Consider the following 21408-nt stretch of genomic DNA (forward strand, 5'->3'; position numbering starts at 1 on the left):
CAGATGGGACAATGAATACCTCCAAATAGGCCGACAGCGTCATGTAAATCTTCTCTCCGTAGGGGGTGACGCGGTTCAGGAGTAAAGAGTTATGCAGGGAACTGTCCCAGACCGCCTCGAAGCGATAGAATGTCCTGCAGAGCCGCAGAGCAATGAATATCATCAGTTATCTGCAACAACGGCGCATCCCAGACCCCAACACAAAGCCCCCCAACACAAAGCACAAGGACACAGTGACCTGGACACAACCAGAGTGGTGTACTGGGCTCTAAGCAGGATGAGGCACTGCGAGGAAATGTGGGGTCTTCTCATTCCTTATCATATAGGCTTTTGGATGACTGACCACTAGGGGTGCCGTTTTACATTTGGATACTTGGGTGGAAAAGAATGGCGGTAAATTTGATCATAGCGATTCATTGCAGTTCCATAGATCCATAAATTTGGGATGGATATTGAAGTATTGAGTCCGAGAAACAAACTTGGAGACACGATTATGAAACCCACGTCCAATTAATATTTAAAGGGTTATTTCTCATCTTCATAAATGGATATAGTCGGCAAGCGCTTGAAAAGATGAGCAGTTTTGCAGTTTACGGCTTATTAAAATTTTCAGCTGTTCTTGAGATACTCACATTTTTCTATTGTTTACAGCTTGTTGCCTCGGAGACCGACCACCGCTGCTAGAATATGCGCAGGGTTTACAAGCGCTTTTCTATTAAGCATGTAAGCGCTTGCTGTGAAGCTGGTCAGGATGACCGGAGCTCGCTGTCACCTCCTAATCCCGGCCAGCCTCAGAGTACAGCTTACAAGATAGACAGCAGCGGTGGTCGGGCTGCTTGGCAACAAGCTTAGGACAAAAGAAAAAAGTGTTACTATCTCAAGAACGGCTGCAAATTTTAATTAACTGTTAATAGCAGAAGTGCTCATGTTTACCAGCATTATCAGACAATATCCATCAATAAAGGTGGGCATAACCCTTCACTACAAGCTGCAGACAGAAGACCCTGTGAAATGAAAGAAAACTTTGAAAAAAGTTTTCATTTTGACTTTCTCTAGTCGGAATCTGTAAGAAATCTACAAGGTAAATAGTCTAGATGGTATAAAAGCGCTAGGCAAGGAGCGGAGGGCGTGAAGAGGGGCGCAGACGGTGGAGGGGCGCGGACGGTGGAGGGGAATGGACAGTGGAGGGGAGCAGACAGTGGAGGGGAGCAGACGGTGGAAGGGAGCAGACGGTGGAAGGGAGCGGACGGTGGAAGGGAGCGGACGGTGGAAGGGAGCGGACGGTGGAAGGGAGCGGACGGTGGAGGGGAGCGGACGGTGGAGGGGCGCGGACGGCGTGGGGCGCGGACGGTGGAGGGGCGCGGACGGCGTGGGGTGCGGACGGTGGAGGGGCGCAGACGGTGGAGGGGCGCAGACGGTGGAGGGGCGCAGACGGTGGAGGGGCGCGGACGGTGGAGGGGCGCGGACGGTGGAGGGGCGCGGACGGTGGAGGGGCGCAGACGGTGGAGGGGCGCAGACGGTGGAGGGGCGCAGACGGTGGAGGGGCGCAGACGGTGGAGGGGCGCAGACGGTGGAGGGGCGCAGACGGTGGAGGGGCGCAGAAGGTGGAGGGGAGCAGACGGTGGAGGGGCGCAGACGGTGGAGGGGCGCAGACGGTGGAGGGGCGCAGACGGTGGAGGGGCGCAGACGGTGGAGGGGCGCAGACGGTGGAGGGGCGCAGACGGTGGAGGGGCGCAGACGGTGGAGGGGCGCAGACGGTGGAGGGGCGCAGACGGTGGAGAGGCGCAGAAGGTGGAGAGGCGCAGAAGGTGGAGGGGAGCAGAAGGTGGAGGGGCGCAGACGGTGGAGGGGCGCAGACGGTGGGGGACATAAAGTGTTCTGTGCGAGGCCGAGAACCTTTATGTGCAGGGAAGGAAAAAGCAAAACAGAAAATACCTAGGCATATCCTTATCAAGAAACAGCCTGCAAGACACAGAAGAAGAAGCTGCCATTAGTGACCGAGACGGTCAGGGGCACAAAAATGAGGGGGAACCCGGGAGCAGAGACAAGGGATTAGCAGAGAGGAGAAAATAAAAAAAATGAAGAGCAAATCAAAATATAACCGAAGATGGAGACTGACAGCAAAGCCGTGAATGCAGAAACCTCTGGCCATGGCCGGTTCATGGGCTCCGGTATCGGACATTACCTGCTGCTGCTGTGATTTTTGAGGTATTTGGCGGAGATTATGTTGAGGGAAAGAACCGCGTCCGCAGCCGCATCGTCCACCTCTGCGTTATTCCGTACTCTCCCTAGACAGATGCACAGATGACAGCAGGTTAGTGGTGACTTAACAGCCACGTGATGACAGGCGACGGCAGCCATGACACGTACCGACCACCAGCTCCCGCACGTCCTTCCAGTGCAGCTCGTTTCCTTTCTCGTGTATTATAGTCACCGTGATTCTGCGCTGGATCCCCTGTCACAATAAATATCTCTGTCATGATGAGTCACGAGACATCAGCAGCTGCTACGACTAAATTATGTATGTTTGCGTCATCATAACGATGATCCTGCAGACAATCCACAGCTGCTGGACTGTCGACCTACCAAATGTGAATGGTCACCTTCAGTCCGGTTCACTTGAACCGAGGGGTAAAGTTGAGCAAAAAAAAAAAAAACCTCCTCCAGCATGACATTGGGCCAGAGCCCCGAGTACGTCCTCCTACCTGCAGGCATCCACAGGGCTTCTTCTGATCAATAGGCCCGGAGTGAACTGACATGTTTGTGTCACGCTGCAATGATGATGCTACACCGGACCTAATAATCAGCAGAGGCGGCGAGGATGCCAGAAGCTAGGAGGAGGCTCTCAGGACCATGCTCCTGCCACCACTGCACCAGAGCCCCGAGTACGTCCTCCTACCTGCAGGCATCCACAGGGCTCCTTCTGATCAATAGGCCCGGAGTGCACTGACATGTTTGTGTTACGCTGCAATGATGATGCTACACCGGACCTAATAATCAGCAGAGGCGGCGAGGATGCCAGAAGCTAGGAGGAGTCTCACAGGACCATGCTCCTGCCACCACTGCACCTGAGCCCCGAGGACGTCCTCCTACCTACATTCATCCCAGGGTTTCCTCTGATTATTAGGCCCAGGGCGCCCTGACATATGTGCTTCACACTGCAATGATGACGCTGCGCCAGATCTACGTATCACAAGAGGCGGCGGGGATGCCAGCAGCTAGGAGGAGGTTCAAAGGGATGTGGTCCAGTGGCCACGGACTACCGATCCAGGCATTGGATGGGGTTCTGCAGATTATCTTGCTCAAGTCTCCTGCGGGGGTATCCATGTCTTGCAGCTGAACAACGGATGCTAAAAGCCAGTTGCATCCTAATGACTATTCTGCATTAATCAATGTAAAGACCTTGTCTATTGCCTATATTTTTCTATATGGAATTACATGGTCAAAAAAATGAGAAAAAAAAATTACCCTGACATAGCGGCGAGAAGGAGGCCAAAATAACAGTCTCCTGACCTCCTCCTGGTGAATGGCGGCCTATAAACCTGCCGGGAGCTTCCCCGCTACACGAATAGAGCCTAATTATCTCGATGTGACATACCTGGTGTAGCAGGAAGTTCCCCTGACAGGACAGACCTCCGGAGTGATCCACAACCGCTGGGATGTACCTGGGAGACAAGACGCACATGATCGTCACCCCCCGAATACGGACGATGGGTACAATTTGCATTCTCATCCTCTCACTTACTCTCCTGTAGGCTCCAGTTCACTGATCTCAAACCAAACCAGCAGGTCGTATTTGCTGACGCTCTGTCCCAGGCTCGACTTGCTCAGAGGGTTTAGTTTGGTGGCTGGAACTGTAATATAAATGCAGACAATGAGTCAAAAGCATTGGAAAAAAAAATCTAAGGAGACAACCTACAGGACGTGGGAGCTGGGCGGTTACCCCACCGAGACCTCCGCTACTAACCATCTCTCCTGGGGGTCCTCTCCGGCAGGCAGCTGGGTATTGGCAGGGAGAGGAATGACGGCAGCTGCTCGGCCCGGTCTTGGAGCGTTGCAGAGAGTGCATGAGCGTGCTCAGATAGCGTGTCCAACACTGGCACACTCACATAGCTGGACATTAGGTACCTGACCAAATTTATCTTCCTCTCGCCAGCTACCAGGGACAATTCAATGATGCAAATGAGGAGAAAAAGCAAAGGAAATGCAAGGGCAAGGGATAAAAGCAAAGAAGGAACGATATAGTCATCATGCAGCAAAAAAAAAATGAATGAAAAAAATGAGAGGTTAAATCTATGAAAAGCATGCAGAGCAGCAATCATCAGTGCGGGGCAGAGTAACAGAATTTAGGGCATGTAAGGGTTCCCTAGACTTCCTGCTTCGTCCTATTACTTATACTATATGGTTATTACTCACCAGGTTTAGAGAGGGGCATCGGAGGGGGACAATGACGACGGGAAGGCTGAACTGGGCTGCAAGGAAAGGAATTCGATATGACCCATCCATGAGACAAGTACGAAGGTATATACATACACACTACCCCACCTGAGGTCCTGGCCCTGGGAGTGGAGCGGGTGCTGCTGATAATGTCCGAACACTTCAAACACAATAGGGTTGGATTTGATGTATTCTATGAAGGATTCAGTAACCTCGACTGCAATCTGCAAAGAAAGAAATGTGGGGGGCATGCATTATTCCATGGCCTCGGGTACAGCGAGTCACATTCCTGGTCGCCGGCCACTTACATTCTGTACATGGTAGAAGCCCAGCGGGTTCCCACGACCGTTGTTTTTAAGAGGTTCCGTGGAAAAGGCCTCATCGTGCCGATGTAAAAAGCTGCAAAACACTCAGAATCAGAGCCTGAATCACAAGGAACAAGTGATCCCACGAACAGAGATATTACTGGGATGCAGGTCATTTTCATGGTTGCAGGCACAATGGACGCCATGTTTGCTTACAGCGGTGTATGGCGACTCACTTGAACTGGCAGAAGATGTCGGCGTATTCTTGCGGGATGCCACTCGCTTGTAGCACGGTGACCCGGAATGTGAAGACACTGCCGATCTTCAGGTGTTCTCCTACATCTTCAGAAAACCCTTCCATCATCATCTTGCCATCCAGAAGACTGCCGGATTTCATGTCTGCAGGGTTATAAAGGATATAAGAGACGGGCCGAGCAGGTGGTCATTGGGCCCCGACTCTGTGCCCCGAGGTCCGTTACCCATCTCAGCCAGCCGGTTGACCTCCTCCATAGGAGTGCTCAGTTCTGAATTTGGACCCTGTCCTTCTACAATGCGCAGTTCTTCTAGAGACAACCCAGCGCGAGTGAGGACGGTGCAGGATACGTCATTCTGCAAGAGAAGAAATGTCAACAAATAGCCATCCACGGTTTACTTACAGGGGGTCTGGCAGCCCGAGCTGGCAGTACAAGGGATCAGGACGACAAAACAGCTCAGAAATCTCCCAACGAATAAGAAAAATGTGCACTCGTCTTCCGCAGTCATTTTAAAGATAGTTGAAAAATCTTTGTTCTCGGCAGCACATCTTCCTGTGTAACCAAGACGATGTGCTGCAGAGAACAATGATATTCTATGTGGGAAGAACGGTCGTATTAGCGATCATTCTGTGTGCGCAAGCGTACGGTCGGGCCCTCCAGGTTAGTAAACGACCCACGATTAACTTTCACATAGCTGATTGGTGCAGACGGCCATAATCTTTCCAATTGAAGACATTTATTTAAGTCGTTATATTTTTTTCTTTACTCTGGGCCTAGCAGTAAGAGGCAGGTAATTGTTACCTGCCTACTGTGCCCGGCGCTGGTGTCTACCGGCACAGAGTTGTCACACCCCGCTCCTGCCGGCGATTCAGTGGCTTCTGATGACATCACATCGACAGAGCAGCGGCTTCTCTTCCGCTCTGTTATGGGGCGTGGCTGAATCCTTGTTGATTGACAGGCAGCTCCCCGCTGCATCACTGCAGTGATCCAGCTGTCAATCAGTATGATGTCGAGAATCACGCTCCATCAACAGAGCGGAAGAAGAAGAGCTGCTCTGTTGACCTGACGTCAGTGGGAGCCGCTGAATCGCTGGCGGTCACAGTCTGCGACTGCTCTGAGCTGACACCGGGTACAACAGGCAGATAGCTGTCTATATTAGCAACTACTTGCCTAGGTAAAAAAAATAATAATAATAGTCCTGAACAACCCCTTTAGGAACACAAAGAAATGAAGTGTCGTTACGTGGTACCCACTAATGAAGAATGGCAATCCCTGCTGTCCTCTGCCTCTGTACAAGACCCTCAGTGGTGAGCGCCATACCCCACGTGTGACCGATCCTTTGGTACTTACCTTACTAAAGTAATCATTGTCAAAGGAGATCTTGGCAGTTCCTGACTGTCGAATGCCGGATCCATAATCTGGAGCTTCTTCATCACCTGAGAAGCGGTGATTAAAATAATGAGACGTTTAGAAGAGCCATTTCCTAGGACAGATGAGCTGAACCTTACAGGAGACTCGTGCTGCCGGTGGTCGGCTCTATTGGGAGGTCTTGACCTGTCAATCATTCCTAGCTGGAATGAGCGGCCCCCGTGACTCGTCCCTGCTCGCTGAGGGTCTGTATGATATAAAAGCAACCGGACTATTGGTACTTACCAGCAATTGCTTGCACGGCAACACGCAGGAACCCACGTACGTCCCCCTTCTCGCTCACTATGGCCACCCGATGGACCAAGGGGACGGGGAAAAGCAGATTACTGAGATAGACAAACGCTCTGGAAGAGAAACCAGGGAGGGTGCTGCGTTACATGACTGCGCGGCGTTACATGACTGCGCGGCGTTACCGCCTAGTCACAGGTCACTTCTCTCTGTCAGGATCTGAGAACACGTTGTCTGCATCCACCCAGAAATGATGAGTGACAGATGTGATAGACAGCACCAGACGATGACACTAAGTCATACACCATGGATCCACGCTCACCTACTCAGCCGGCGAGGGGTTAAAGGGAACGGAAAGAAACCAAAATGAAAATGAACTCAGGTTACAAACGGAATCAGAACCAAAAGCATAAAAGGATTAATCAGCCGTGTTATAACCACACTGCAAACACAAAATACAAAGAAAAGGAAGTAGCTGCAAAGGAATCGTAAAGTGTTCAAATAAAAAACAACTACTGTGTTCCGGACCTCAAATGTCTCTAGGAAGGAGGGGTGTCCAGAGGAGGTGAGGGGCAGGAATCGGCCGTGCTGGATTCACCCAGGAACTGGCCATCAATACCAATATACCCTGGGCTCCAATTCCTAGTCATTTTCAAGATCTCTGCTTACTGACAGTGAATTGCAATGTTCACTATTCATGCAGCCACTGCTGCTGCGGAGATTCTGATCTTGCGGCTACTGTGTGATTACAGCCAGTATTTTTCACCAGTCTCTCTGAAAAAAAGTATCAGTATGGAGGTCATTACACAAAAGTACTGAGCAGTGTGGCTGTGAATCCAGCTCTGCGGTCAGATAAACACTTACTAGAAAGCAGCCAAACTTGTTTTGGTTGGTCTGTGCGTCTCTCTATACTCAGCGTCACAGACTTCAATATGAAGCCCTAAGATGATCCCTCAGTGAGCTAACGGGGCATCTTATTTTCATCAAGTCTGATTTTTATCAGTTTTTCAGAGTAAAAAATTAGATCAGGAGCTAAAGGGAGGCAAGAAGTGTCTTATAGATGGAGAATGAAGCAGATATTTTACAAAGGTTTCTTATATTCACTTTTGCTATTGACTTAGTTGAAACCATAATCACTGACTCGGCTTGCAGAGGATTTATTTTAGACTAGCTACATTGCTATAAACCCACGGCGAGAAATAGGTATCGGTCAAAGAGGATTTGTATTCATTGGCAGCAAGCAGAGATCTAATTTTAAGTCATTAAAACAAACTTTATTAAAAATGAAAATTAATGTGTCTTGGGTTTTAAATGTGATAACGAAATAGCACAGTAGTTTTACCTGCAGTCCAATGTAAATGCTATTATCACAAAAACCCATAGAAAAAGTATAAAACTATATGTATAGAGTTGTATCTGCAATTTAGAATACACGACAGGATTACATCACAGGTATTAGAAAAAGGTTATTTAAATATTAGACTACCCCTTTAAGGCACTAGCTCATTTAGTGGTGTTGGAGGGAGTTGCAGTAAAACATGAGTTACTAAGTCCGGCCTCTGAGGAGCGTAGACAACCTAAGCTGATATAGTGGTGAGGGAGTTATGGTAAGCCATGAGTTACTAAGTGCCACCAATGAGGAGTGCAGACAATCTAAGCTGATGGAATGGAGTGGTGTGGTAGGGAGTTATGGTAAGCCATGAGTTACTAAGTCCCGCCTATGAGGAGTGCAGATGATCTAAGCTGATGGAATGGAGTGGTGAGGGAGTTATGGTAAGCCATGAGTTACTAAGTCCGGCCTCTGAGGAGCTTAGACAACCTATGCTAATGTAATGGTGTGGGAGGAAGTTATGGTAAGCCATGAGTTACTAAGTGCCACCAATGAGGAGGGCAGACGATCTAAGCTGATGAAATGGAGTGGTGAGGGAGTTATGGTAAGCCATGAGTTACTAAGTCCGGCCTATGAGGAGTGCAGACGATCTAAGCTGATGGAATGAAGTGGTGAGGGAGTTATGGTAAGCCATGAGTTACTAAGTCCGGCCTATGAGGAGTGCAGACGATCTAAGCTGATGGAATGGAGTGGTGAGGGAGTTATGGTAAGCCATGAGTTACTAAGTCCGGCCTATGAGGAGTGCAGACGATCTAAGCTGATGGAATGAAGTGGTGAGGGAGTTATGGTAAGCCATGAGTTACTAAGTCCGGCCTATGAGGAGGGCAGACGATCTAAGCTGATGGAATGGAGTGGTGAGGGAGTTATGGAAAGCCATGAGTTACTAATTCCCGCCTATGAGGAGCGCAGACGATCTAAGCTGATGGAATGGAGTGGTGAGGGAGTTATGGTAAGCCATGAGTTACTAAGTCCGGCCTATGAGGAGTGCAGACGATCTAAGCTGATGGAATGAAGTGGTGAGGGAGTTATGGTAAGCCATGAGTTACTAAGTCCGGCCTATGAGGAGGGCAGACGATCTAAGCTGATGGAATGGAGTGGTGAGGGAGTTATGGAAAGCCATGAGTTACTAATTCCCGCCTATGAGGAGCGCAGACGATCTAAGCTGATGTAGTTGTGTGGGAGGGAGTTATGGTAAACCATGAGTTACTAAATTCCGCCCATAAGGAGCACAGACAACCCAAACTTAAACAGTGCTCCTTTTCCGTCCATCTGGGATCCCCCCCCCAACCATAGCCAGGGACAAGAGGAAAGGAACAGAAGTATTAGCAGCGAGGTTGGTGAGGAAATGGCAACACAAAACAAACTACAAACAAGGAAAAAAGTAAAATATGCTTTGTTTTCTTTTTTCTTTGAAAAAAAAAAATTAAGCTAAAAAAAAAAATGAATGAAAATCAGGTGATGACCCGGTCACACTTCCTTAGCATTCCTGCGTCTGACAACCTATGATAGGTACAGAAAGGACAAGTTCTCACATTTACCCACCGGACGGGGAAGAAATCAACAGCAGAAAATTTTTACGGCAGTTAAATTCAGTATAAAGTTTTCAAGTTTCTGAAATTGTAGCAATCTCTTATGGCCACCCTAATCATACTACAATGAGCCCAAAGTGCCAGTGTAACACAGTTCTGTCCTCTATGTCCCTCCCCTCGGGGTCTTCCCAGCCTCTGAGCAGAGGGGACACTTCTAGGTACCCAAAAAGTTCTCCCAAAACTGCTCAGGGGTGGCGCCTGCTTTTCTTACCTCCTGGCTTTGGCACCATAAGGCGCCATTTGTTAGCACAATTGGGGTCATTACTTCAACTTTGATACATTATCTAGATTTCTAATGTGAAAGGGGTCTGAGATCGGGGGGACGTCCCCTTTAATAAATATATACAACGATTTAGTCTGGATTTAGTTAAAGATATTCAATAAGAGCATCGTCTATTGTGGTCATAGGAGGACACTAGGGTTAAGAAGAAGAGGGTGATGCACACAGTCTGGACATTTATACCTCCGTGGTCTTGATTTTTTATTTGGTTTTTCACTATTTTTTTCTTCGACTAGTTCCCTTGTGACTGCAGATAAAGTGCTGTTAGGATCAATGTGAAGAACTTTGTCCTTTCCTACCAAATCCTTGCGCAACCTCACCAACCTTCCTACTAAAATGAACCATGGGGACCGGTCATAAAACGGGTCGTGCCCATCGCTGAAGAGATCAGATCCTTCCTCATTCCCCACATCTGAGCCGGTGTCATCTACAAATGGCTCATCGTCGAAATCCTCCATCTGGTCCTGCTGCTCGTCCGCCAGCTCGGTGATGTCGGAGTCGGCTGTTGAAAAGGTGGGGGATGGGGTGCGGTCTGCCAGCCGCTCGTTGACGCAGCCGTGGAATATGGGAGAACTAGACATTTGCAATGGAAGAGTCGTTATCATAACCCAGAGGCACTGGCACAGGAGGATGGGGGACGGGAGGGCAGCGGGGCTCGTACACTCCATACATCACCATTGAAACAAAGCATAAATTAAAATTAAAAAAAAGGAGCAAAACCGGAGGGGGAGAGAAATAAGCAAAGAGAGCGACCAGTGTATACAACAGAAAAAATATACAACAAATACTATATTATCAGGAGTAAAAGTAACAGGAGCAGGAAGCTGAGCAATGGGGGCTACGTATACAACCAGGCCCAGCACAAGGTAATGGGGCCCATGACAGCAAAATGTGGGATTCTGGTGTCCGTAAGTTATCATAGAGGAGTCCAGATGTTCTGCAAGAGCCACCAGGAGAAATGCGATCAGGAGAACTGACCGGCCCGAAGCCTGAGGCTGCACTACTGAGATTCTGATCACGTCCCCGATTTCTGATGAACGGCCATGAATGCCTTGTGTGGAGCCCAATACTGATGTCGGCGATGATCTGACCCCACTGAAGCGCAGACCATCTCTCGGTGGTGCAGCCTTAGATTTGAGGCCGGAAACTTCAGATGATTTCTGTAGACACGTTTTACTTACTTTGTGGATTTATTGAAATCTCTCAGAAAAACATTAAATTGTGCCAGGAGAAAAGTCATCCGAGCACTGAAGGAATGAGCCCAAATTACTGAAAACCAGAGAAGCGGCATATTGTGGTTCACAGAGGGGGTCTGGAGGGGAAGAAGCCCCTCAATGAGGCCTATAGGCCGTAATACACGGTTATTGTGTAATGTGATAAGACCAGTGATGGACATACGGATCTCTATGCCAGAAGGGTGGAGATAAAGTTGCAAAATTTTGGGCCTGAATTTTAAAAACAGGGCAATCTTACTGAACTGGCCACACGGCATATAAAATGGCATAGCGCCCCCTCTGACCGCTGTCACATACTGCACGCACGGAAGAGTTATGTGGCCGCCATGTGTGTTACCGGGATTACAGGCTCAGTATAGAACATTATTCCACTAGGAACCAAGAATATAAGCGGGAGCGATACAAAACCAATGGAAGATAGGAGAGCAGCGGCCGTGTACGAGGCTCGCACCCGGGGAGGAACCCACCTGCCGACAAGCTTGAACCAGTGGAAGCGATCGTAGAAGGGGTCACCGCCGCTCAGCTCCGCGTCGGGCTCATCTTGGACGTTAGACGCCATTTCTCCCGCTCGGTCGTACATTTCTCGCATCTGTTCTAGTCGTATCCTATGGGAGCAGATGTGTTAGATTAGAAAGGACAGCGATTGTGGCGCCATCACGAGGGACTGACGCTACGATCTGTTGCATGCGCGGTTTCGGAGATCCACTTGCTGTCAGTGAATGGAGGCAATCACACATTCACAGACACGTGGGGACGTCCGCTCCGATGCACATAGGGTTAATCTGACTCCGCTCACTTCTGCATCGGAGGTGGGCAGGCAGAGACGTCACGTGCACCGATATCCGCTAATAAGTCTGATAGACGCTTACGTCCCCTCCATTATAGCAATGTGCAATCAGACAAGACGATGGTGCATGTTACTGAGACCGCAGGGGTTAATCTGCCAGATGAAGGGTTCTCTGAATGATAAAACAGCATTTTTATTATTTTTCAGCCACAGCTCTACTAGGTGAACGAGGTCGCAATACCAGACACAGCCACAAACAAGAGAGGCGCTGCTGTTTGCACATTCCTTGCAGAGACGTTTTCTGGAGAATCCCTCTAAGCCCTATGATCGCAGATCAGTGGTGACTTGCCTGAGCTTCTCCAGTGACCAGTAATGTGTGGCTCCATTTTTCAGGTCTTGCACGTCCACAGCCACCACGGTACGGGGGAAGGGTTGATCTTCAGGTATTTTCTCGGAGTCAGGAGGAAGCAGCTCAGGAGGAAGCGGCGAGTACAATGTATCAGTCAGCAGCACAAACTGGAACTGTACCTAATGGGTGGACAGGGAAGAAATGGTTAAACCGCGGAATGTTTCTCTCTTTAAGAGGCCTCCAGAATCCCTGGTGAAGGTCCCAGGAGCTCCTCACCTTCTTCTTCAGCTCCACGCTGATGGCGTTGGCTTCCTTCAGGTACACGGCATTTCCCCACAGCAGGTCCCGGAGAGATGTGAACTGATGGTGCTTCCACTTCTTGAATGCCCACTGGGCAAGTTCATACTCGTGCTGTGTCCAGGGAACTGCACAGAGATCAAAGAGTTACAGCCAAGGGGCATCTAGAGGCATCGGCTGCACAGAGGCGCTGCCCAGGGGACGGCACGCTCCATAGTGTCCAATGATCTCTGCAGCCACCATACAGGAGGGTGTCACAGGCCTAATTGTATGGACCAATGCTAGATACATAAGAGTGTCAGCAGCCACCACTAGGGGGAGCTCCCTGTATACAGAGATACATGATAAGATCCTGTCTGCGGCCACCACTAGGGGGAGCTCCCTGTATACAGAGATACATGATAAGATCCTGTCTGCAGCCACCACTAGGGGGAGCCCCCTGTATACAGAGATACATGATAAGATCCTGTCTGCAGCCACCACTAGGGGGAGCTCCCTGTATACAGAGATACATGATAAGATCCTGTCTGCAGCCTCCACTAGGGGGAGCTCCCTGTATATAGAGATACATGATAAGATCCTGTCTGCAGCCACCACTATGGGGAGCTCCCTGTATACAGAGATACATGATAAGATCCTGTCTGCAGCCACCACTAGGGGGAGCTCCCTGTATACAGAGATACATGATAAGATCCTGTCTGCAGCCACCACTAGGGGGAACTTCTTGTATACAGAGATACATGATAAGATTCTGTCTGCGGCCACCACTAGGGGGAGCCCCCTGTATACAGAGATACATGATAAGATCCTGTCTGCAGCCACCACTAGGGGGAGCCCCCTGTATACAGAGATACATGATAAGATCCTGTCTGCAGCCACCACTAGGGGGAGCTCCATGTATACAGAGATACATGATAAGATCCTGTCTGCAGCCACCACTAGGGGGAGCCCCCTGTATACAGAGATACATGATAAGATCCTGTCTGCAGCCTCCACTAGGGGGAGCTCCCTGTATATAGAGATACATGATAAGATCCTGTCTGCAGCCACCACTAGGGGGAGCTCCCTGTATACAGAGATACATGATAAGATCCTGTCTGCAGCCACCACTAGGGGGAGCTCCCTGTATACAGAGATGCATGATAAGATTCCGTCTGCAGCCACCACTAGGGGGAGCTCCCTGTATACAGAGATACATGATAAGATCCTGTCTGCAGCCACCACTAGGGGGAGCTCCCTGTATACAGAGATACATGATAAGATCCTGTCTGCAGCCACCACTAGGGGGAACTCCCTGTATACAGAGATACATGATAAGATCCTGTCTGCAGCCACCACTAGGGGGAGCTCCCTGTATACAGAGATACATGATAAGATCCTGTCTGCAGACACCACTAGGGGGAGCTCCATGTATACAGAGATACATGATAAGATCCTGTCTGCAGCCACCACTAGGGGAGCTCCCTGTATACAGAGATACATGATAAGATCCTGTCTGCAGTCACCACTAGGGGGAACTCCCTGTATACAGAGATACCTGATAAGATCCTGTCTGCAGTCACCACTAGGGGGAGCTCCCTGTATACAGAGATACATGATAAGATCCTCTCTGCAGCCACCACTAGGGGGAGCTCCCTGTATACAGAGATACATGATAAGGTCCTGTCTGCAGCCACCACTAGGGGGAGTTCCCTGTATACAGAGATACATGATAAGGTCCTGTCTGCAGCCACCACTAGGGGGAGCTCCCTGTATACAGAGATACATGATAAGGTCCTGTCTGCAGCCACCACTAGGGGGAGCTCCCTGTATACAGAGATACATGATAAGATCCTGTCTGCAGTCAGCACTAGGGGGAGCTCCCTGTATACAGAGATACATGATAAGATCCTGTCTGCAGCCACCACTAGGGGGAGCTCCCTGTATACAGAGATACATGATAAGGTCCTGTCTGCAGCCACCACTAGGGGGAGCTCCCTGTATACAGAGATACATGATAAGGTCCTGTCTGCAGCCACCACTAGGGGGAGCTCCCTGTATACAGAGATACATGATAAGGTCCTGTCTGTAGTCACCACTATGGAGAGCTCCCTGTATACAGAGATACATGATAAGATCCTGTCTGCAGTCACCACTAGGGGGAGCTCCCTGTATACAGAGATACATGATAAGATCCCGTCTGCAGCCACCACTAGGGGGAGCTCCCTGTATACAGAGATACATGATAAGATCCTGTCTGCAGCCACCACTAGGGGGAGCTCCCTGTATACAGAGATACATAATAAGATCCTGTCTGCAGTCACCACTAGGGGGAGCTCCCTGTATACAGAGATACATGATAAGGTCCTGTCTGCAGCCACCACTAGGGGGAGCTCCCTGTATACAGAGATACATGATAAGATCCTGTCTGCAGTCACCACTAGGGGGAGCTCCCTGTATACAGAGATACATGATAAGATCCTGTCTGCAGCCACCACTAGGGGGAGCTCCCTGTATACAGAGATACATGATAAGGTCCTGTCTGCAGTCACCACTAGGGGGAGCTCCCTGTATACAGAGATACATGATAAGATCCTGTCTGCAGCCACCACTAGGGGGAGCTCCCTGTATACAGAGATACATGATAAGATCCTGTCTGCAGTCACCACTAGGGGGAGCTCCCTGTATACAGAGATACATGATAAGATCCTGTCTGCAGTCACCACTAGGGGGAGCTCCCTGTATACAGAGATACATGATAAGATCCTGTCTGCAGCCACCACTAGGGGGAGCTCCCTGTATACAGAGATACATGATCAGATCCTCTCTGCAGACACCACTAGGGGGAGCTCCCTGTATACAGAGATACATGATAAGATCCTGTCTGCAGCCTCCACTAGGGGGAGCTCCCTGTATACAGAGATACATGATCAGATCCTCTCTGCAGACACCACTAGGGGGAGCTCCCTGTATACAGAGATACATGATCAGATCCTCTCTGCAGACACCACTAGGGGGAGCTCCCTGTATACAGAGATACATGATCAGATCCTGTCTGCAGCCACCACTAGGGGGAGCTCCCTGTATACAGAGATACATGATAAGATCCTGTCTGCAGTCACCACTAGGGGGAGCTCCCTGTATACAGAGATACATGATAAGATCCTGTCTGCAGCCACCACTAGGGGGAGCTCCCTGTATACAGAGATACATGATAAGATCCTGTCTGCAGCCACCACTAGGGGGAGCTCCCTGTATACAGAGATACATGATCAGATCCTCTCTGCAGACACCACTAGGGGGAGCTCCCTGTATACAGAGATACATGATAAGATCCTGTCTGCAGCCACCACTAGGGGGAGCTCCCTGTATACAGAGATACATGATAAGGTCCTGTCTGCAGCCACCACTAGGGGGAGCTCCCTGTATTCAGTAATACACTCTAGTCTTGCAGTTTAGCCCCAATCACTCACTTCTATGTGCTCTGGCCGTGGTGGGGCAATATGAGCAATATTTATCCCACCAATTCTGGAATTTCCTCGCTGGAACAACAAGGACTCTTACCCTCCTCTTCCTCTTCATCCTCTTCCTCGGTGGTGTCAGCTGTTAGTGACCGGGTCTCCACTTGCTTTTGCAGAGCCAGTAGTTTGCTTTCATAATCCTATAGATGGAGAGACAGGACGCATAGGAAAGAAAGGAAAGAACACGTGTAGTGGGGGCCAAGGACCACCGCGAATGGCGACATCTCTGTACAGCACTACAGTATATGTTAAGCATCAGGAGGCATTTACAGGAGCTTCTCACAAAATTAGAATATCATCAAAAAGTTCATTTATTTCCGTTCTTCAATACAACTGATTGTGGAAACATCACACTAGACCTCCAGCAGATTGGATTGCGGCCTCTTCACTCTTCCTCCAGACTCTGGGACCGTGATTTACAAATGAAATGTAAAATTTACTTTCATCTGAACACAACACCTTGGACCACTGACAACAGTCCGGTTCATTTTCTCCTTGGCCCAGGTAAGACGCTTCTGGCATTGTCTATTGGTCATTAATGGCCCGACACAAGGAATGTGACACTTGTAGTCCATGTCCTGGACACGTCTGTGTGTGGCGGCTCTTGAAGCAATGACTCCAGCAGCAGTCCACTCCTTGTGAATCTCCCCCACATTATTGAATGGCCTTTTCTTAATAATCCTTTCAAGGCTGCGGTTATCCCAGTTGCTTGTGCGCCTTTCTCTACCACACTTTTCCCTTCTATTCAATTTTCCATTAATCTGCTTGGATACAGCACTCTGTGAACAGCCGGCTTCTTTAGCAATGACCTTTTGCGGTTTCCCCCCCTTGTGGAGTGTGTCAGTGACGCCTTCTGGACATCTGTCAGGTCAGCAGTCTTCCCCATGATTGTGGAGCTACTGAACCAGAGTAAGGGACCTTTTTTAAACCCTTAGGAGCCTTTGCAGGTGTTTTTGTTAGTTATTCTAATTTACGGAGATAATGAATTTTGGGTTTTCATTGACTGTAAGCCATAATCATTAACATTAACAGAAATAAACACGTGAAATAGATCACTCTGTGTGTAATGACTCCATATAATATAGGAGTTTCTCTTTTTGCATTGAAGAACTGAAATGTACTTTTTGATGACATTCTAATTTTGGGAGAAGCGCCTGTAGATGTATGTATAGTATATGTATATATATATATATATATATATATATATATATATATATATATATATATATATATATATATATATATATATATATATATATATATATATATTTTAAGGCCAGAGATGACGATGGAGTAATGATACAAGACTGATGAAGGGCGGATTCTTACTTCTCATAAGTTCAGCACCATACATGTAATGACGGGCCGTACGGCAGGGGTGACCGGGGCACGTAGGGGTTAATGCCCTGATCCCATAAGCTCTTATGTCACAGAATAGAAGAGTTCACAGCAGGGCTGGACGGACACGAGGGATAAGCCGCGGATTAGGGACCACCCGCCATCTATGGCTGATGGAAAACTATTAGCTTTCCTCCTAAACCTATTTCTATGAATAGACGTTTGTACGGAGGCAGCGGAGCAGACACAGCCCGTGATTCCTTTATGAGACACTGAATTCTGCTGCAACTGCAAGAGTAGAGTCACTGTATAATACCGCATCTGCGGCAGGTGCCACAACAGTTTACTTGCAGGTGCAAAACGGAGTAATTTCTCTGTATGTATAGTCATGTGCTCGAGGCTGTAATCTGATACTTCAGTTATTCGTTTTGAGGTGTGAATGGGGAAGAGGAGAAACAAGATTTTCCTTTGCCTGATAAAGACTGTAGTTTTGAAAAAAAAAAAAAATTAAAAATGCCACCCTGGTCTGAACGGTGGTCTAAAGACGAGTATAAAACTGGTGACCGATCAGGAGACCCTTACTGATCATACACAGAATGTGACAGCGCTCCCTGCTGCCCTCTGCTGGCAGTGATAACACAATGCACCTGACTATATGGATGTGTTCACATCTAGAACAGGAAAGTTATACAGAAAATATATTGACTGGTGGAAACTTCCTCTCTACATTTCCCGATATAATTAAACTATGTAAAATCACAAAGAACGAGTCATATGGAGAAGAGCTTTTTTGTGCATTAAGTTATGATGATCTGTGCTTTACTTAGGTGTATACAGATCACAAGCTTCAGGTATAAAAATTAATGCAGGTAAAAAGTGGAGTCTGATTTCTCCTGGTTACGGACAGCAGGAACCTGACTGATAGTCACATTTTGTCATCACAAGTTTTTATACAGGAGCTCCAGGACCTATGGACATTTCTGGCTAGAACTAAGCACTAAAAGAAAAATTAATGTGTTTCTGGATGTAGGACAAGACCATGGTGTTGTTGGGTCTTGCTTTTACTTCTTTTTGTGATTATAATATATCGATTCGCTCCTAAACTCAAATATGTGAATACCCAAATGGACTGGTAACGAATAAGAACACAGAATACTTGGACAGGACATGTAGCGTAAGAGGTGTAGGAGGGAGCAAATCTTATCCACAGCCTACTAACAAAGAGACAAGCTCTAAACAGAAAAGTAATAGGAAAAGCAGATCCAGCAACAGCAGCTTGTTGATGGTTTCAAGGGAACAATAGATGAAGATACAGGTATTGATGGAGACTGGGAGGTGCATTCTATATTTCAGCCACTAGATGGCAATGTGGAACCACGGTTTTGGAGATCGGCCAGTTATCTTCTAGCCTGTAGAAGTGACAGCTTGCTACAGTGGAAAATGCCCTTTAAATCCTAGACAACCCCTTTAATTTCTCTATTTAGATTACAATATCGTACAGCCTGGATGTATCCTATACACAGATGAAGCAGAGCTGAATTTATTATGTAGTTCTTTGGGAACCCGCCGAGGACGCTACTGAAGGAAGGGGAGGCGGCGCCCGGCGCGCAGAGGCCATGAGTGACGGCTGTGAGGCGTCTGGATTATGGGGGAAAGACATGCCCCCCTGGCGATTTCACAGGTATGAGGGACAAATTTCAAAAGCGATTATTGCTGCAGTGCCAGGGACCCGAACTAAAAGAGTCACCTTGTCAGAATGCAGCATCAGTGCTGCACAAGTGGCTCCTTTAGTTACAAACGCCTGGGGGGGTGACAGGTTCCCTTTAAAGGGGTGTCCAGAATGTGGAAACAGCCCCTCACCTGTCCCCAGGTTGTGTGTGGAATTGCTGCTCAGTCCCATTCCATAGCACTGTGCTGCAGGACCAGACACGATGTGTGAGCAGACATGGCACCGATCCTGGTAGAAAGCAGTGATGTGTTCTCACCTTGGACAATCCCTCTAAGATCATGTGGATTTGCATGCAGTCCTATGTAAGACTACCAATGACCTGATATCACCCTGACATCAAACTTGGGATCTCAAACGGCATCTGTGAACAATCTTATCCATATTCTATTCCAGTTCTCTAGTCACACCTAAAGCTGCATGTGAAATTCTGCTGTCTGATGCTCACCCCCCCAGCAACCTGCAATCTATGACCCTATAAGACCAGGTTCTGCCGCCCTCTGATGACTGTACAGACACTGAACCTGCAGGAAATCAGCACAAGTCTGAACGCAGCTGACAGAAATATACAGGAAAGCTTCATTCTACAGAGGAGTCTTCTCTAGGCAATGCGACGCAGAAAAGTCCCCAAAATAGTGATCCGTATGTCATCCGTAGGCAGGGTGTGACAGCGTATATTGCGCATGGCATCCTCCGTATGTAATCCGTACTGCGAGATTGTCTCGCAGGCTTGCAATATGGACATACAATGGATCCATGGGCTCAAATAATCGTAAAAACATATATACTGAGATATATATAGATATATATAGATAGATAGATAGATAGATAGATAGATAGATAGATAGACACACATATACATACACCGTATATATATCAGTGAGACACATATGTATATATATTAATATTTCATACAGCGTAGATAGGAAAAGCCGGTACTTGAATTACCAGCTATAAAGCTATCTCCTTTCCAAACCCGACAGGATATGTGACATGATTACATACAGTAAACCATCTCATATCCCTTTTTTTTGCATATTCCACACTACTAATGTTAGTAGTGTGTATGTGCAAAATTTGGACGCTCTAGCTATTAAATTAAAGGGTTAAATCACGGAAAAAAATCGGCGTGGGCTGCCGCGCAATTTTCTCCGCCAGAGTGGTATGAACTCGAGCCTGGGAAAATATTCAGAAAAGTTCCAATGCTTGAATTCATATGAGGACATCCAGCAGAGGGCGCATCACCTCGACTGAAGGTAACTACAGGTCATTGACCTACATTCCATTCATTCCCCAGGGTTTTACAGGAAGGAGCACAGCTGCATTAGCAGGCTCCTGCTTGTAAAATTAGTTAACCCCTTCAGATGGATTTACAGCGTGGGACGTGACAGAACGACAGAAGGTATGGGATATTGTTGATTTTTTATTTTTCCTTTTTTACAGAACGAGGGTCTTCAGGTGGATTAAGAGCAATAAAATATTAAAACACCCTGTGTATTTATTTCATTAAAATACTTTGTAATAATGTGTGTGTTTTTTATTAACCATTTCATACAATTGGATTAATAATGGATAGGTGTCATAATTGACGCCTCTCCCTTATTAATTTGGCTTAATGTCACCTTACAATAGCAAGGTGGCATTAACCCTTCATTACCCCATATCCCAATGCTACACGGGAATGGGAAGAGAGTGGCCAAGTGCCAGAATAGGCGCATCTTACAGATGTGCCTTTTCTGGGGTGGCTGGGGGCAGGTGTTTTTAGCCAGGGGGGAGGGGGAGCAATAACCGTGGACCCTCTCCAGGCTATTAATATCTGCCCTCAGTCACTGGCTTTACCACTCTGGCGGAGAAAATTGCGCGGGAGCCCACGCCAATCTTTTCCGCGATTTAACCCTTTAATTTAATAGCTAGAGCGCCCAAATTTTGCACATACACACTACTTACATTAGTAGTGTGGAATATGCAAAAAAAAAAAGGGATATGAGATGGTTTACTGTATGTAACCATGTCACATATCCTGTCGGGTTTGGAAAGGAGAAAGCAAAAGCCGACAATTGAATTACCGGCTTTTCTCCTATCTAGTGCTGTATGAAATATTAATATATATATGTGTCTCACTGATCTATATATATATATATATATATATATATATATATATATATATATATATGTATGTATGTATGTATGTATGTATGTATGTATGTATGTATGTATGTATATATATATATATATATATATACATACATATACCCCTATACTATT

At 47.6% G+C, this 21408-nt stretch overlaps 1 protein-coding gene across 7 annotated transcripts in view; it reads right to left on the reverse strand.

Annotated features, from left to right (window-relative positions):
• Window positions 1-21408, reverse strand: part of KIF1B (kinesin family member 1B) — a 133355-nt gene that overhangs the window by 10677 nt on the left and 101270 nt on the right. For 5 of the 7 annotated variants that reach the window (XM_069741697.1, XM_069741693.1, XM_069741696.1 and 2 more), the window contains 17 exons: window positions 16123-16219; window positions 12559-12707; window positions 12283-12461; window positions 11614-11751; window positions 10236-10484; window positions 6650-6768; window positions 6347-6432; window positions 5222-5351; window positions 4979-5141; window positions 4746-4836; window positions 4546-4661; window positions 4417-4472; window positions 3746-3854; window positions 3599-3665; window positions 2371-2455; window positions 2186-2288; window positions 20-134 (listed from right to left, as the gene is read on the reverse strand). In XM_069741697.1, the coding sequence (XP_069597798.1) occupies window positions 20-134; window positions 2186-2288; window positions 2371-2455; window positions 3599-3665; window positions 3746-3854; window positions 4417-4472; window positions 4546-4661; window positions 4746-4836; window positions 4979-5141; window positions 5222-5351; window positions 6347-6432; window positions 6650-6768; window positions 10236-10484; window positions 11614-11751; window positions 12283-12461; window positions 12559-12707; window positions 16123-16219 (2052 nt within the window). The remainder of the gene's footprint in view (window positions 1-19; window positions 135-2185; window positions 2289-2370; window positions 2456-3598; window positions 3666-3745; window positions 3855-4416; window positions 4473-4545; window positions 4662-4745; window positions 4837-4978; window positions 5142-5221; window positions 5352-6346; window positions 6433-6649; window positions 6769-10235; window positions 10485-11613; window positions 11752-12282; window positions 12462-12558; window positions 12708-16122; window positions 16220-21408) is intronic. The other 2 variants (XM_069741699.1, XM_069741698.1) reach the window with 1 other exon arrangement.

This window comes from Ranitomeya imitator, chromosome 10, assembly GCF_032444005.1.
Source record: "Ranitomeya imitator isolate aRanImi1 chromosome 10, aRanImi1.pri, whole genome shotgun sequence".
Taxonomy (NCBI): Eukaryota; Metazoa; Chordata; class Amphibia; order Anura; family Dendrobatidae; genus Ranitomeya; species Ranitomeya imitator.